The sequence below is a fragment of the Dermacentor albipictus genome, chromosome 10 (assembly GCF_038994185.2).
Source record: "Dermacentor albipictus isolate Rhodes 1998 colony chromosome 10, USDA_Dalb.pri_finalv2, whole genome shotgun sequence".
Classification (NCBI taxonomy): domain Eukaryota; kingdom Metazoa; phylum Arthropoda; class Arachnida; order Ixodida; family Ixodidae; genus Dermacentor; species Dermacentor albipictus.
The window spans coordinates 58046689-58065538 of NC_091830.1; the positions used below are offsets into that span (position 1 = coordinate 58046689).

The 18850-nt window shown below is 42.2% G+C and overlaps 2 protein-coding genes across 5 annotated transcripts in view; one reads left to right on the forward strand and one right to left on the reverse strand.

The window, feature by feature from the left end:
* LOC135896013 (uncharacterized) overlaps positions 1-18850 on the forward strand; it is a 209738-nt gene that overhangs the window by 42546 nt on the left and 148342 nt on the right. The window lies entirely within an intron of this gene.
* The window catches only part of LOC139050926 (uncharacterized), a 45440-nt gene continuing 32814 nt past the window's right edge, over positions 6225-18850 (reverse strand). Inside the window, exons 8-10 of the mRNA XM_070527788.1 lie at positions 13367-13434; positions 8555-8647; positions 6225-6744 (exon numbers count right to left, since the gene is read on the reverse strand). Coding sequence (XP_070383889.1) covers positions 6652-6744; positions 8555-8647; positions 13367-13434 — 254 coding nt within the window. The 3' untranslated portion in view covers positions 6225-6651. The remainder of the gene's footprint in view (positions 6745-8554; positions 8648-13366; positions 13435-18850) is intronic.

The window sequence follows — 18850 nt, forward strand, 5'->3', positions numbered from 1 at the left end:
AAATGTTTATAGCGTGTATTATTCAGAAATAGAAGAAGAATCTCTTACCGTACCTACAGTTTCTTCGAAAGCAGTTTTCTTTATTTTTCAGGTCATCTTTACCCTATTCCCGTGTATGTGGACTGCTACAATAACTAGAAAGTTATTCACTCGTTTTAGGACTGCGTAGGTTCTACTTCTACCCATTTTCTGCCTCTTCGCTCCCTCCTCTCTACAGTTCTATCGACAAACTCTCCCGACATATACGCAAGTTGAAAGATAAATGGTGCATTTCCGGCAATGCTTTTGACGGCGGGGGAAGGGGGAGGATTCATGGATACATGGGTACAGATGGTCAAGAGGCTAATGCGGCGACGCGCAGGCAGCTCCAGAGGGCATTTTGCGCCCGCCACGCGATGGAAATGTGCAAACAAGTTTGCCACGCTCCAGCCCGGTATAGAAGCTCTGAATACCCCCCCCCCCCCCCTTCCTCTGACGTGGCCTGACGTGGCACAACACCAGCAACAGGAAGGCACAAATCAAAGGAAGAAACAGCGTAATCTGTGTTTTTTAAGGAATGGGTTGATTCCTGTCTGAAAATATTTCGTGAGAACGCGATAGTATCACGCGTATTCTAAGAGACAGTGGCAGCTTGTGTACGAATTCCCAAATACAAGTCAATAAATGTGGCTGCCTTCTTATTATCTACATTTTCAGCTGAAGTACGACGCAATAATAATGATAGGAAGAATGCGAGGCTTTTCTTGCTGGGTAGCGTCAACAGCACCCCGAGGCTGCTAGGCAACAGAGGCAGCCTCGGGGAAGGTTGACCGGGGAAATGACCGGGGAAGGTTGGATGTATGTTATGAGCGTCCCCTTTGAAAAGGGGCGGTGAATTGTGCCACCAGGATCTTGCTATTATACTGCCCAATGTCCTACCTTGGTTAAAAAAGACGCGATGAACTCCCACAACCAAATTTTATGACCCCTATTGTGGACTTCGCTTTTGTACGTCTCCGTTTTTTTTTGTCGTTTCTACACTTTTCTTCCACCAATCTTCAAGTCGCATCTTATTAATCCCCATTGCGGATATGTTTGCTTTTCCCCTGTTCTCACTGAACTCAAGGGCTTCAAGGAGGCCAGTGGTACCTAAATAGACCGCTGGGGAGATGTCTTCCTATACTAATAAAACATGCTCCATAGTTTCCCTAGCTTTACCGCAGCAAGCTCATGCTTCTTCCTTCCTAAATCTCGTTTTACAAGTGCGTGTTCTGAGGAGTCCTGATCTCGCTTCGAAAACTAATGGTCTGCCCTTTGAGTTATCATAAATTGTTTCTTTCCTGATTTCCTGTTTTCCTCTTAGGAAGTTGCTCATGGCTGGTGTCTTTTCCATTGGCGCCACCAATGCGATTATTTCAGGCTCTCTGACTTTCCGCGTGGCGTTCTTTCTTTCTTTGTTGCTCACACTACAGGCCGCATACTTGCTTGTAACCTTCCTAGCTCTTTTCCACCACTGTGAATCAATGTTTTTCCTGTTTCCAAACTTGTGAGCGCAACCTGCAGGGAAAATAATGAAGCTCGCGCCAGCGTGTTTGGTTGGAAGGCCTCCAATAGCGTGAAGTGCGCGCTCCGCGTATCGACACGACTTGCTTTGTGCGTTGTTTCAGTGCTTTATTGAACTGGTTTTAATCGGTGCACGAGTAACGATTGAAGAAGGCAATATACCCACCCGTTCACGCACGGGGGATGCACACGGGACTTCTAGAAGTGCTCTTCAACTAACGATGGTGTTTGTCAGTGTCTGTCCCCGAAAACTTCGACCGCTCATCAGGCGCATCGAGACTGGGCGCTACATGATGAAGGCTACGTGCCGAAGCAAATGATAAACTTAACCACACCTGATCCAAAAGGTGGACTGCTAATAGCGACGTGCAAGCCATCCTTGAAGATGGGCGACGTGTACATCGTGTCGGCATATAGGACAGGAGCCTATGTTGGCAGCTCCTGTGCAATTTATGCATAACATAATAAGTTATGTACAGCCAAGCAAGAATGCTTAGACACTTGGAAATTGCTAAAATAATGTCAGGAAATTTATAGTGATTTCATTATTTCCTGTATTGCAATAAGACGTTCTCGCTGCCTTTAAGTTTCAGGTCATGGTAATATTTCATTAAGCTGAAATGGTAATCGACCACATTGTTGCAGAGCAAAGTAATGACATGTTTGTGCTTGAAGTAAATACAGTTGAGTGCACAATTTAGTGCGTCGGCTTCACAAAATAACTGGTGTGCTGCATTTACATGAGAAAATATTAGAAAAATGGCTGCGTGCTGCACAGCGCATAGTGCAAAATCGCCTATACAGAAAAAATTAGAAAAAAGGAAGAGGGGAGGGGTGGTTCGGCTTGCGCTGTCCTGTTAGTGTGCATATCAAGGAAACGTATGAAACACGACCAGCGATGGTACATGCATTAAAACACATAGAATATGAGCGGCGGGTAACAATCTAGCCGACACGACAACGAACTACGTTCACGTTGGCACGACGTCGTGTTGTAGATCTTATGTAAGCGCCTACGGTAACCAGGTAACCAAACTAGTGACGGGCCCAGAAGGTTTCTGAGCTGCGCGAACTCGAACAAACACCCTGAGGTGATCCTACACTCGCGCTTGCATTTCGTAGTCGCTGTCCATGGGGACTTAACTTCTTGACCGATAAGTCAGCAATACAAGTTTTCTTCAGAGCACTTTCATCTACTTACGTTTGCAGTCCCTTTGCGGTCCTTTTGCCTTTTCACGCAGCGGTTGCAATACCGCACAGCAGCTTTTCCCGGAGTTTTGCTGTACGTGAACACTGTCGGCACAGAGTCCGGATGATTTATCAGCTTTGACGGCCGGACTACGTCTGACAGATGGAGGTTATGAGATGGTGATCACTGGGATTTTTATCCTAAAGAAAATTTATTGGTGATGCAGTCCACCCGGCAGTTTCAAGAATTCTCTCTTTGCTGCCACAATGAGCCGTCCGGGCTTGCACACCTCACTGCAGATCTCCATAGACCTCTCTCTCTTCACATACATTTTACAGATGAAAACCAGAAAAAGCTCGAGTTTCCGCTTTCATAGTATAATTTCTTGCACCTCAAGCGCACGATTAAGCGGCATCTTTGAACAAAACCACAAGTGCGACCACCAGTATTTCCGTAGTAACACCATCCGGAATAGCCGCGTTTCCCCGCGTTCTTGTCCAACCATGTGTAGTTACGAAAATCACCCCAACGGGGACACGCGCAGCGCCGGCTTGGTGCATGCGCAGAAAGATTTTTGGAATCAGTCAATTACGTCGTTAGAGCTGCGGTCCCACAGCGCGTGCGTGCCCATACACAAGTTCGCAAGAAATCCGACGCGCTAGCACGACCACAGCCTGCGCGACATCACCGAACACTGATAGTGTTCAAAGAAATTCCTTAAACGCCATCACCAGCAGGCACTGACTGAGACCGCATGACACTTCAAAGCACTGCTATGCGGGCAACATTTATGGGTCCCTGCAGGCTGCCATCATATTTTGTATAAATTATTCGTTGATGATACAAATCATACCTAAATACCCTGACTGCAAGAAATAAAAATCATGGAGAATAGAATACATTTAAAAATGCAAATCGTCCTTGAACAAAGCGAATCAAATGCAAATCAAATGCAAATCTTCTTTGAACATGCTTGATTTTTCAGATATAAGGTAAGAACAAAACAGCGAAGGATGGCAATGCGACATATCCAAGTACAACCAGTTTTGCTACTCTTGTTGGTTTTCGTACTCACTCCGTATTTTCCACGTATGAATCAGTGAAAAAAAAACGAATGCTAAATATTCTGATTGCATTGAATATATATAGTCAAGAGCACTATTTATTTAATAAACAGAGTGTTTATAATCTTTCTATGCCTACAGTGTTAACAGGTTTTACCCTTTTAGGGAGATTTCGGTTCGTTGCGCAACTCACACTCTAATGGAAGCATATACTCCCTCAGAACGGAGTTTTTTTGCTCCCTTGTTTTTGATGGTTTTACGGAGAACCTTGGAAGTTTTATTATTCTGCTTTAAACATCAACTCCTGAAGAAATTTTCGCGGTACCTTGGGGTTCTTTGTACCTCCTTTGAATCAAATTGCTGCAGAAGTTTTTAAGAGGAACATTGGGAGTTCTTTATTGCTTTTCTCAACACCACCACTGTGGAGATGTTAAAGGGGAGCTTTGGGAGTAATTTAGTTTCTGAATTAAAAGTTTGCATAACACGCCAAAGTTTCCCTGACGCGCAAATTTACGTGTTGATTGCATGACGCACGTACTTGGGGCAGATTTTTCGTAGAGCCCGGAATAAAGCACATTCGTGGACGTTGAAAGTTGTTCAAAAGTGCAATTTTTACAACATCGGCACATAAGTAAGGGCCAGAGTATCAATCAATGTGCCTACTTATTTTTCACGTCCTGGTCATAAGTATTTTCTTTTCAAGCATCAAATGCATTTCCTGTGTTTTTTTTTCTAGACTGATTTGGTTTATGATGTTATCACATGCTGTCAAACTTGGCTGGTCACAGCGAATTATTACCACAAATGCTTTTCCCGTGAGAAGCTGTTCTTAAAACTTAGGAGAACACGAAAACATTGCTGGTTATACACTTAGAGGTCACTTAAAGCACATATGCACTAACTTGAATTTTCTACCCGAGTTCATTGAGAAAAATGAATTCTCGGGCGACATCCTACCTGGAATGCAGGCTAACTTTGGAGGTCGAGAAAAGGTTCTGCAACCTGCCCAATGTACCTGTTACTGATTGAGTTAGTGCACCACTGCAATCGTTCTCGGATACAAATCCCGGTTTTCCGATGCTGAAAGAATAGTCACAGGTTTTTACTGTTTATTATTCTGCGAAGTCCGGAGAGTGCTATCCTAGAACCTTCCAATGAGCAAATATGGGCCCTTGAATTCCATAGATATCTGTCGATATCTTGCTGCATATAAACCAATAGTCAGTAAAGCAAGAAGCAACACGGAACCTGAACATTTCGAGGTAGTGTATTTGTATGTACTGCTTTCACAAGTATTCACGCGATGTCTAGTCACCCTACATTTCAGATAAAACTTACGCAACTGAAATGTAGGGTGACTAACCTAACCTACGCAACTTACCTTCTTCCATTCTACCGATAAAACCAATTGTGTTTTAAACATTCATAGTCAACTTTGTTTCTTAGAAAATATCTTTATCCTCAAATACACAGCAGAAGTTTTTATTTGTGCGTGCACCGGCCTTAAGTATCAAATGTTGTGGCATTATGTAGCTGAAGGAACAGCTTTACTGCCTGTTATAGGTGCATAAAACAGATACATTTAGTGAATAAACATCCGGTCTCTTTGAAAAAACAAGCAGAAAATTGTATATTTACCGTGCCTAGAAATTGTGTAGGCGTATTCGTTGTTGTGCCGTGAAGCTTGGCGACTGTTGGCGAACGGTACCATTAAGAGGCAATGGCCACAAAATATCCCTGTGGCTAAGTTTTCACAAATGAATAGTACCTGTCATTCAAGCAATCTCAGAAAGTCGCTGGTCTGGTGATTGTGTAGTTTTGTTTATGTGGAATTTTAACTGTCATCTAGTCAAACTGCTCATGCATCTGGAAGTTGCAACTATGACGTAGTTGCTAAAAAATCTTCAAGCTTATTCAACACTGCGCTGCCAGCTGCGGGTGCCTTCTTCGAGCTCATGCCGAGGGGGCGTGCGTTTTATGTCATGCGTGACTTCTGGCGAGGGGTAATAGCAGGGTTTTTCCTTTGTTTACCCTTTAAAAGTCAAATTTGCGATATTATTGTGACAGTCCCGCTCGTCTTACCACGAAAATTGCATGCACGATCCTATATATCTACACTACGTCAAGCTAGGCTTTTGCCGCTGGGGGTAGTGCTACGGAACAGTGTTTACAATGACTAGAGGCGAGCAAGGAGAAGACAACGACGACGATTAGAGGCTAGCGCGGTCTGTTGCCTCTTGGCCAAGTGCGGCGTATTCTCTCGTAAATATACTTGTATATAGCGCTTCGTCTGCGTCTTCCTACGAAGAATATAGTTGCTATCGCAATAAAATACAGCGCTCTTCAGAGAACGGGGCTTGGCAAGTTTTGTTCTGATGGTATCAGTGGACGCTACTGTCTCTAAAGATTGTAAATTAAGACAACGATCATATAGTAATGTGGCAAAAAAAAGTTGCTTTAATATAACCTTTAGGCGACAGGATTGCGCACTCTACTGCACTAATTTGGCGAGACACATTTCACTTCGGCCTTTCTTTTTCGTATCGTGGCATATATAAATTACAAGGCAGTAAAAAAAAGCGTTATGAGCATTTCTGGCATCGATAGAGGTGGTGGTTATCTTGAAGAAATATTTTCATTCGCAGAACAATGGTAGCTAAAAAAACTTTTCTTTGGCAGCTCCTAATCGTATATATAGTAGAACTGTGCTTATGATCATGTCTGGTGGTAAAACAGTCAGTGATTATTCATCTTTCACCAAATCCAACGAGAACTGTAAGAGTGTAATGGTTTTGTGCTTAATGTTGGTCAGAGCTGCAAGGAATTGTTTATTCACCACGGTATACAAGGCTTCCCTTATTGAACTGAGTTGACTCCACAGAAGGCCTGTTCGATGCATTCACCTTTACAACACCATCCAAGTTCATTCGGTGGTCTTGGAGCCAGTAGCTGCAGAAGACAGAGAAGATTAGATTGTAACATTAACGTTACCATTATTCCTCCTGCAATAAGCTCATATTACGTGTTCTGTAAAGGTGAATTAAAACATTAGTAGATTGTGCTGGACGTCGACAGTGCTGTAATAACACCAGCCAAACACATAGATTTTTTAGTAAAAATTCAAGCGGAACTAGGAAGCTTCATAACGGAACAGTTAAAAAGTAAATACGCGAATGAAATGATAATCTGTGGCAGTGGAAATCAGGATAATGTCTGGGTACATGGTAGTCATGCAAGCGGACAAAGCAATGCCTAACAGCTTTTTGTTCGCACGTTTGATGGTCAGTAAGCAACTGCGCATAGATGTGTACCTGCGTCTGCCGTCTACGGATTTTGTAAATGTGAGAAGCATGTCATTAGCCTTGAGTAGAGTCGGGCTATTTCTTGATGCAACAAAGCCTTATATTTGAACAGCACCCGCCTTCATTACGCGCTGGATTTATTGACAATGCTGTTTCCGTACATAATATGTCACAGTGTTTGCATTTGTTTTTCTAAACTCAAAAATAAAGTTCCACGTAATCTTTCTTGAAAGTAATAACATAATAATATTTGGGGTTTTACGTGCCAAAACCACTTTCTGATTATGAGGCACGCCGTAGTGGAGGACTCCAGAAATTTTGACCACCTGAGGTTCTTTAACGTGCACCTAAATCTAAGCACACGGGTGTTTTCACATTTCGCCCCCATCGAAATGCGGCCGCCGTGGCCAGGATTCGATCCCGCGACCTCGTGCTCAGCAGCCCAGCACCATAGCCACTGAGCAACCACGGCGGGTTTTCTTGAAAGTAGGGCAAATACTTCAGTTTGCTCTGATCGGTTATGAAGGGAGGTGGAAAAGTATGTCCGGCGATTACAATAGTCCCTAATTCGAAATTTGAGCGCAACTGTATACGTGTTTTCATTTCGCCATGTATTGAAGGAAATGACACCGAAATCACCGCACCGACTGGCAGTGGGCTAGTGCCGTCAGTGCCTTCGCAGAGGGCGGCGCAGAATGGGAAGGGTAGCATCACGAATGGTATTGGAGCCCGCTGTAGAAGAATGTGACAACGAAGGGGAGAGTAGTGGCACGAGCGCGTTCGCGCGGTTACGCCGAGGGACGCTGACGCTCAACCCAGGAATGGGCACCTAAGAACTGCACTCTAAAACTGCGTCTCATAAGCCTTATATTGAGTATAATTAAGCAATTTTTATTCGCGTCAGCCTAAAATGGGAACCAAACCTATTCACCGAATCGTTGACGCAGCATGTGTTGAGGGATTTATCCTTCAAGCTTCTCTGTTCGCATCACAGTAAATTTGATGAAAACTTGATGCAACAATATCAACCTTAAGTGTTTGATTTACTGAAGTTTTTCAGTTTATGAGTAGGTAGCTCCAGCAGACATTTTACATGCAAGGGGCAACATTGCTTTTGCATTTGCTCATTTTCACTGTTTCTTCGCAACTTATTAAACGCAAACGCCCGGATTTACACATATTCTCATAGTTTCGTGAGCCTTTTCAATGCAGTGTGCACACCGGGTGCAACTTCACATGCTTTAGTGATTTGTGATGTAGGCCGCTGTAAATCCAGCAATGACCTGATAAGGTCATTGCTCTATAAGGTCATTGCTCTCATTTTCCTCAATATTACGAACAGGTGGCACACTTTATCAGGTTTGAGCTGCCTTCCATAGAAACTATCACAGAGAAAAATGCTCTGTCATCCATGACATGAAATAATGAACTTGAATGTCGTAACTCATTGAACTCACATGGCAGGAGCTGGAGTAGTTGCTGTTGTAGTAGCCGTAGTACCATTTACCCGTTATGTAGCAATAATGGTAGCAGCTGTGCAGGACCACTTTCTAGAAATAATAAAAAACCCATATTTGGTAATTTATATATATAAGCGTCACATGCTTTATTCTTCAGAGTTCCATCAAAAGCAAGAATAGTTCACCGTAGTAACCAGATTTTGGTGTCAAGAAACCCATCCTTGTCAAATATTATCCATAGCTTGCCACTTGTACAAATGATCGTTAAATGTAAATTCTACCGTTCTTAAAGGTCATTGTTTAATGTCATAAACGTTTCGAATATGATGTGCTCAGAATATTTAAACTGTAATTTAAAATCTACAAGAAATAATTCAATTTGTATTTTCTTCCGCAGTAATAATGGAATATGTGGAAATCACGCGCGATCTATATATGTTTATTCCATTCCTTTACCGTGTTCTACTTTGTTGTGTATTCTTCTTTTTATTAGATACCTGCACCTTCACGCGCACATGTGGGGAGGTATGCTGGCCATTTCTTGCAGCTAAAGAATCCTAGAGTCATTACTCTGTTTTATCTCTGAAGAGTGCAGTGCTGCTTGAATTCTTCCTTTCATGTCTTTATCACGAAGTCATTGTGGCCTATATAAAAACAAACACAGTGAACAGAGGACAGGACACCGCGGTCGCTACACTGATAGTTGATTTATTGGTTTAAGCTAGCCAGCATGAAAAAAACTACATAATAGTACGTATGATTGAAATTTCCACACGGCTAGGTAAAACAATCGTAAAGCCTAATGCTGCTTGGAAACATGGAGATAAGTGTGTCGCTGAGGCAATCCGAACCTTTTTTTATTATGCGCAATGCCTCCATAAGTTCGCTTGAAGCGGTGTCTTTACTTCGGCCCAGAATGTTTTTTTTATTGTGAAACCAAAGGTGCAAATCACAAACCAAGAAATGTGCAGTCGGAGTCGCATTCTATGTATCCTAATAAAAAAAAGCGTGCTCCTATGCTCAGTCGTCACTGCGCCATCCAGTTTAACCTACGTACAATGTCGCACCCAACCGCAGTATCGCAAACTAAATGCCTCCCGTTACGCTTGTTATTTACGGCCTAGGTGCCTCATCTGTCAACTATGGTTCCTGTTCTCGCGTAAAATGTAGGAGCGCAGGCTTGCGCGTTTACGAGGTACCGAAGGAAGTCGCAGTTTCACCCGAAAGGGGAAGCATTGATCGCTATAGCAAATTATTACACGGCTCTACGATGTAAGGGTAGTAGGTTAATCAGCTGCATAAACTGCTGCGTTGATCATAAGGAGCAGTAGAAGCGTTGAGAGAATTCCCGTTCTTGCTGCCTCGCTCCAATGCAATGTAAGCGACGGAGAACACAACGCACACGAAGTCAGCAGCTGTCCTGGGTCGCCTACGATTCGAAATTACCACAGAATACCTACATGATCAAGCGCATCGAGCAGCATTGAGCTGCAGCAACAGGAGCAGAAGATGCCGACTAACTGCACCCCTTTCCCTCTCCTAGCTCGCGCACATCTCTCTACTCCTCCATGGCCACGCGAGAGAAGATGACGCGCACCCTCCGTGCCTTCTCTACCTTGTGCTAGCGAGAAGATTTCGCAATATCAAGCCACCCTCCTTCTGGGCTCACCCTCGCAAGCTTTTACGCGCACCTACACAATATGACGCGCGGCTGTGATCTTACTGCAGCTGTACTTTATACGGAATATCACAGTGATGGCGATGGGTCCCGCAGCAATTTGTTTGTAGGGTCGATATAATTCTCATCGCAATGAACACTAAAGCCCAACTTCCTGACGCTTTGCTACAGCTTATGGACATTGGGCCTGATTTTTTTCTTTGGCCTTGGCCGTCTCATTACTTTTGTCGCCATTCAGTTTCTTCAGAAGGGTACCCAAAACCACTTCCAATATAGAGCTAGGGTTGCTGGCGGCAAGGAACTTTTACTACTGTTCAAATGAGCTGGCCGGCATTGCATGAACACAGCATTTCCGGAGGCTGCACTGAAGATAGAAGATTAGGATCCTTGTCTTGCCTAGTTAAGAGACTGCTGAACCGTGAGGTTTGGGCGTTTTCTAGTATTGTTGGCTGTACGAATACAAGGTATAGTTTTTACTGAAAGCTATCAACAAGTTTGAAAACAGGTTTTAACCATGGTTTGACCTTGAACAGCCTACCCTTCCTATGTGGGCGAAAACTTAATATAGATTGAAAGAAGTCGTCAAAACAAAAGTGGCGGCTCGTCTTTCAAGCAATTGAGAGTGTCCAAAATATACATTCAGCAAAATTCTTCTAGCAGTAAGTTTTTCCCAATGAAATAAAAAAAGATGTCGCAAACCGTACTAGCCGAACTCAAGCCACACGCAAGAAATTTCATAAAGAATTGGTGAAGCTCCTTGCCGCTGTTTATATGTGCTCCGTGAGACACTCTGGCGGTACAGGATGGGTGACAAACGTAAAACGTCTGCCTAAGCCTTTTAAATAAATTCGGCCCGAAGCTTTGCCGAACGCTCATTAGATGTCAAACAGCGTCAAAATGGCAGGCAGCTGGATTGGTCACCAAAAAGTTTTTTTTCACACCTTGATGAGTGCCCCGCGTAAAAGCACGCGCATTTCACGCAAGCACACAAAAACTGGTTGCCAGAAGAAGAACACCAGGACGTACATGAAGTACGTAACAAGAGTGGCTTACGCAATGCCGCTATCCTGTGCGACGTCCTATATATGTCCAACAAGACGGTGCAATAACGGCGGGGCACACGAGCACGATCTTTCAATTATGAAGAAGAAGAATGCGCATGTGGCGGCAAACTTCTTGATTTATAAATGTCAACCTTGGTTTCACGACTGCAAGACTCTTGCCAGGACTACACAAATAATTGCACGCGAACATTTGGAGGCATTCATACCAGAAAAACAGGCACAAATTACACCATCGATAGGTCTATTTCTGAACTTGGACGCAAGATATTGTTTTTCAAATGTTTTGTGCCATGCTCATACGTATTGTGTTGTACGTTTTGTTCGACCCGCTCAATCAGCTACAATAAATCTGTTGTGAACTTAACGCCTGTGGTGGCTTGTTTTCTATGGTTTGTGCTGTTTTTGTTTTGTATGCGCTAGACTGGTGCAACCAAATATGAACTAACTTATCCAAGAACAAGTTATTTGGAAGCCTTACTATATTTCTCATACTGTAGCGCTTCTAACAACAACCAGCATGTTTTATAAATAGCTTGTTTAGGCTGCGGCCCTTTTCTGGTGGTCACTATTTAATGGTATGAGTTTGATATTCGGACATTTACCGCGACACAAAGGTGTCAGTTCAAAGCACGCATATTCGCGAGGAACCATGTTGCACGGCAGGCTGGTCGCCAAACGAATTTCTCACATCCTTTTCAGTTGCATGTGCTCTCTGCGCAACTACTGCTGCAGGTGTGCTCTTAACCCCTCAATTTTCTACTGAATGTCATTTTTGAGCAAGAAAATATAAGATATGCTATAGATTAAATATAGGTATACCTTTCTGGCTGTGTTCAGCTACTCGCGTAGACGTTGTCAGTCAGCGTTCATGGTTTGTGCACGATGAGCTGTTATTATTGGCCACGTTAAATTACGTTATGTATAGTTGAAAAGATCAAATGTCGTAATACATGTTTGTAGGCCACACTATCATTCACACAAGAAGCTTTCTATAGATTCCCACGCTGCAAGCTTCTTGCGAACGCAAATGCTCAGAAATCATGCAATATGCGAAAGGCGCAATATTGCAGTGGCGCTGCATATACATGTCTTTCCATGAGAAAAAATGGTCTGTTTATGTGGTAGAATTTTCTCACCATACAAGTAATCTAGAAAAGTACAGCAACAACAAAATAAGAATGCTGGACGACCAACGCTTTGGGCTTTACAACGCACTCTTATCACCTTTCCGAGAAGTGCTGATACAGCGCAGCGGTAGCGAATGCTCATTTGCAAAATGACGTTTCGTGCATACTACTTTTCTAGGCCGAAAAAAAAACATTTTAAACTGGTCAATGTGTTCGTAACCTGCCACGTACGAGGCATTGAAGAGAAAATAAAAAGAAAGATCACTGAAAACAAAAAAAATCTATTTAATAATTTTACATGTATTTAAAGAAGATCGTACTTTCATAAACATATCAATAGAATGGGCAGAGAGTAAAAAAAGTCTGTGGAGAAACCATCGACAATGACTTTCTATAGAAGCAAAAAGCCAGATCTCACAAACAAACGAATGACCAAATGCACCAAAGAACGAATGAGCCAGGGAGGTTTTCCTCGCTAGTCGGTTGTGTGAGAGTGCACTCTCTTCCTCGGTGCCTTTCACCGGTCACCGGTCATCACCACCGACCACGCGTCGTCAACAGCCAACCACCGACCGCTGCCAACCCAGCTGTTCAGCACTTAAACAGGCGAAAGAGGCTAATAAATTTATCCACCTAAAATAGCGCAGGTATCACCTATGAAAATGCCTGCAAGTGGCACTGCTGCAATGCCATGCAATAATTATAGGTTGATTGTAAAAACATTGCGCTTAATCATATACTTATATAGCTTTATCAGCAACAAACATTGTTTTCAATGACATGGCTTTGTCTCAGTCTGTTATTTGAAACAGTTTACAATGTTACGTTGTATAGACTAGGAGTGATTTTTATCCTTATTTCTTTATATTCAGACATTTCGTGTTCATTCCTAGAAAGTCTATTCATTCATAATGAAAAAAAAGAATGATGTGTTGAATACCAAATAGTTTTCTTTGTCGTTGCATCTCTTCAAATGTGGAGGATGTGCTTTCTTCTCTTCACCCAAGTCTAAATATAAAAAGACAAAAATGTATGTGTTATTTGCAACACGTTATTGTTCAGGAGACATTGTCGGCTTTCGCTACGAGACAAACATTTCCCCTAGCGGAGGAACAAGACCATTGCCTCCACTTTCAATTTTCTTACTGGCACAAAACTGTTGTTATTGCATTGCATCGTGAGAACATTGTTTGGCAAAAACATTTTTTTAACTTGTGCCATACAGAAGCGGAAAACTCGAAATAACAGCTTTCAATTTATTATCAAAGCTACGCATAAAAATATATGTAAACAAAAAAATGTCAATGCTCAGAAATTGTACACCACAGCAATTAATAGCTGATACAGTCACGTGAGAACACTCTATACCAAACACAAAAATTAGTGCTTCTGGTTGATTGTTGAGATTTATGAAATAATATTATTTGAACACTCACGGTGAGTATTTCAGGTTATCCATGAGTATCAATGAACAATATGTCACCAGAGAACATCTCTAATTCCTCAATACTTGGTGAAAAAAACATCATTGCGGATTTTTTTGACGGAATCTTTGAGTTTATAAACAAAGATCACATAAACTTTAAATGCTTAAAATCGAAGTGTTTCATTCCCCACAAGACAATAATACACGCTTAAGAAAACCTGGGCCATTTTTTTTACTGTAGTTTTTATTCTAAATGGCTCCTTTTATAAGCACAAACTTCCTGCCAAACACCCACACTAGCTGGACACACTTGGCTCAATATGTGCCTTTATTATAATGTAAAAGCTAATACTCGCTCTATGTATAATGGATGAGAATATACATGCGTTCATCAAAACTTGCAATTTTAGTCAGGATGAATTTAAACGTCATATAACCAGCACCTTAATCTCCAGGAAAACATACTAAATAGGGGAGCGCAATTTCTAGAGAGAGCTGACCAATTATGACATGCGTAAACACGTTTCTCTCAAAGACGAAATAAGCATTGTATAACTGAGCCTACTGCAATATTTTTGAGTAAGCAGAATCGACGGTGCAAGTAATATACTATTTTTCTTTAAACAACGTGTCGAGCAATACCAATAAATTACCTACACACCCGACTTCGTCTTACATTGCAAGCTTGACGTCTTGATCTGTCAAGCCGCAACAAGGTCACATAAGCGATGGGAAATCTAAAACGACGGGAAGCAAAGACAGGGAAGATCTTTTTAAACAGAACACATAAAACTACCTATAATATTGAGGTTAGACATTCTTGGGGTTTCCCTCAACATACTGGACAAGCAACACAGATCAACACACAGTCGACAAGCTATGCACAGCAACACACGCTATTCTGCCACCTAAAGAATAATTTACTGGACATGTGAACCATCTACGAAATCACAAAAACACACTCACCGACAAAGGGAAAGAAGCTTGTTGAATGTGTATGAATTTTAGAGATATAAATGTAAACCAACAAGATTGAACAGAAAACAACACCACTGACTTGAAGTATGTGATATCATACGCACATTGTAACGTGTCGACAGCTGCATGTGTCGCGGGCCGCATGACCCACATTCTTGTATCAAAGTAAAATTTATACGCCTTTTATCTCTTACGAGGTGGCTATATCATGCGTACTGTCACACGCGCGCTCAACTTGCCTTAAGTTTTCTCTAAAGTACCTCCAAAGTTGAAGTTTGCAAAGAAGCCATGCGCCGCGGCACGACAGAAGATAATGTCATTCGCAGGCGACGGTAATCGCAGTCAAAAGAAGCCCCAGAAAAAGTTACTATTTCAGTGCAAAATGTTGCTAAATATAAGCGTTCTAAGGAAATATAGCGTAACTGTGTACTTCCTCAAATCATATAATGCGCTTTTGCGTTCGCGCTATCTGCACACCATATAGCTAAACATGGCCAACAGCTTCCTTGACAACATTGAAAGCAACCACCATTCCGAAACCTTTCGAAACGAGTACATACATTGTATTTTTTTTTACAGAAATAATAAACTGAAAAACGAAAACGCAATAATTGCTATACTTAATTGCTCACTTTTGCTTATTTCATTCGTTCGCAGCTGCTCTTCAATGAGGATACTGATTCGGTACAAAAGCGCGTTCGAATGAGTTCAGCGAACTCGTTTGCTTCTTTGCAGAAGTCGTTTTCCTTTAATGACATAAGATACCCCGTGGAGCAGTCGACTAATCAAAATAAACGCAAATAGAATTCGATTCAGATGAGAGTAAACCTTACGTCACAGGACTTTCAGACTAAACTGCGTTTAGGATCGGCGCAGTGCATTCTTCAGGCTGATATATACAAAGTGGTGCACTGCACGTATATCTATATCGCTATGTGAACACTGAATGAGCACGTAGGTCACAAATGTCCAAGATCCCCTTCAACGCTATGTGTCGAGGCGGGACAAAGCCATGAGCGAGCTTGTTCACAAATGCCAACCAATTGACTCGTAGTTCCTGGCTACAATCCCACAAGGTAGCTAACAACGTCCCTCGTACAAAAAATTAGGAAAGCTCTAGAGCCTCGGATGATCTATTGTGACGGCATACTTTTTATTAGGAGACAAGCCAGTCCTTCGCGTCTTGGTCTTCTGCCTCACAGAAAATGGAGTGAAACGCGCGAAGTAATGCGTCTCTTAACCCCTGGAAATCATTGAAGCCACTGGTTATGTCGACAAGACCTTAATCACGGAAGTCTACAACAAAGTTTATCTTGATCGCGTATTCCGCCTCTCGGTTAATGTCAGGAAGGTATGCTGATGGGCTGAAACGGTAAGACCAAATCCTCACTTGGCATGCGCAGTTCCAGGCAGTACAACTGAGAGAATGAGCACGAAAAACAGTGGTGACGATCCTTCTTGGTTGTACTTAAGTGTACGTTTAACTGAACGTGAAAGCTCTCAAATGCTAGCCTAGGTGAGAGCCAAATAAATGTTAGATCTACACAGATTGAAGCAGCCAATCTTGCGATAGTTGCTTCTTAATTTACTTTTTTAGGATGAATCTGCAAAACGCAGTCGTTACACAATTTGTTGAGTGATATATGATTAGATGTTTAATTTTTCTGGATGTCCAACATATCAAGGGCCAAGACTAACAAAATGAAAATAAATATTCCATTTGGAAGAAACGAATTAACCACTTTGACATAAAATTGAATATGCGTCATGTTCTTAGGTTGGTTCCAAATAATTAGTTTTAATATATGCTTAAACTGCTTTAAGATAAGTAGTGGCGTCATTTAAATAGAGACCATATATAACAACATAATCACAAAACAATTAGAATTGTGTCCAGTGGCTACCTTGTAACAAGCCAGCACATAATAGACAGAAAGAGCACTCTTCATGTTGGTCTTTCTAACTTCCGTATTCTCCCGTGCCCCCCAGCCTTCTTACTGCGCAGTATTCTTGTATTATTGCCAAGTGTCTTAGCACGCCTCACTCCCCTGCCCTTGTTTTCATCCCTCCTTGGATAGTATTTCAAAACTTTGCTATAGAGGCTGATTCAACGCTACCAGTGGGGTCTACATAGCAGACAGTCTTCAAGATTCTGTGTTGGCTTGCTGTTTTGACAACCTACAATAGCCCTCTGTTATTTCAACCTGACTTTGACAGCCCTTCTCACACTAGCATAAAGTCGCCAACCTCTATTATTGATCATTGTGTTTTTTTATCAAAGTTAATTTTTATTCTATCCCAGTACTTCGCTATTCCATTCTTCTCTCTTCTGTCAGTTGCAGCACTGCTTCAATTCTTAGTCATGTAAGCTGGCAAAGTTGTTTGGCTCTCAGTAGCAGCAAAGAGCGGAGCGCATCCCAGAGCTGTTGTGTAGGAACGGTTATAATGAGCTACCGCCTCCTGAAAACCGCACTTCCATCCAGCAGGATTGAAGTGTCTTGATACACATTTATGTACTCTTTGGTGTAACGACTAGCTCGCTAGGCTAGCCCATTAGTTGCTCAGTTATATGGTGCTGCGAACTTCAGCACAACTCCACGTCGCTCGGCCCATTCCTTAAACTGAGGGCTCCGAAAGGCAGGCCCATTGTCTGACACGAATGCTTAAACGTTGTCAAACATCTTTCAGGTAGAAAAGGAGATCACAGCGTTGGCGTCGTCCTGCCGTGGTTTTGCGGCGGCCATCTTGGTACACCCTCTACACACAACAGGAATGCTTGCATTTTCATCACGCCTTCAGGGTTTTTTCGGAGTTCATCGAAGCCCATGTGAATAACTTCAATAGGTCGGCTTGAGTGCTTCAGTCATATCACGTGTTGCGTCGGTTGTTTAAACTTTACCTTATTCACCTGACATTTATGACATGACTGCTCTTGTTCTTTCAAGTCTTTTCGTCAATTTCATGTAGATCAGCCAAAGACCTTTATGACGACCTAAATTATCTTAAAAGTTCAAAATTTTCGGTACCTATTTGCTATGCACTGAAATTCTACCTGATTGTGTCATTTGTAAAGGTCCACTTCTTTTTCAAATTTTGGTGGCACCTATTGTTCCGTGTTGCACATCGTCAAATATGACCCCCAATCTAGACAGTGTGTCGCCATCTCTCATAGAACCTCTTGGACGGTGATTTAACTTCAAAATACAACTGCTGAAATTCACTGACCTACAATACGACCTTTTCTCTCAGCTCCGCCATTTTTTAAAGCTGGATGAGCGCCTCAGGATCTGTGAACAGATTGAATCAGTTACCTTCCAGGTAGGAACGGAAGTACTGAACTGCCTTTAAAAGGGCCAGAGATTTCTTCTCGGTGGTCGTGCAGTTTACATGCACTTTGTTATATGTGCTACTATAATAGACAATTACGCTTAGTTGGCGATTATTTTGCTGGGTTGCATCTCGCTGATAAAGTAGCGCTCCCGTTCCTTAGTGCGAGGCGTCTGTGTGGAGCTCGAATGGTAGAGCAACGTCTGGAAGCTTGAGAAATGGATCAGACGAGATAACTCTTTCCAGCTTTTTGTATGCCACTTCGCAGTAATCCGTCCTAGAGAATGGTACGTCTTTTTCTGTAAGTACAGTCAGGCATCTAGTTCAGAGAGCATAGTTATGGATAATCACTCTAAAATCTCCTGCCAACCCCAATGAGCCCCGTAGTGATGATCATCAATAGTTTTACGAGTTTTACAATGTATGCCCGCGATTATTTTTTCTTATTCCCTATTGCCATCGAATAATCTGCACAAGAAAGTTACCTTGTTCTTGAAGAATTCAGTATTCTTAAAATTTACCCTTATGTTTGCTTCTACAATCCTTCGAGGACATCTGCAAGGTGTTGCTCATGTAGACGACTGCGTTTATAATACACAATAATTCCGTCTTCGTAGACATTGCAGAAGCGGCAAATGAACGCATCCAGAACCATATTACTTCTTTTCTGAAGCTAGTTTGGCGAGTTCTTCG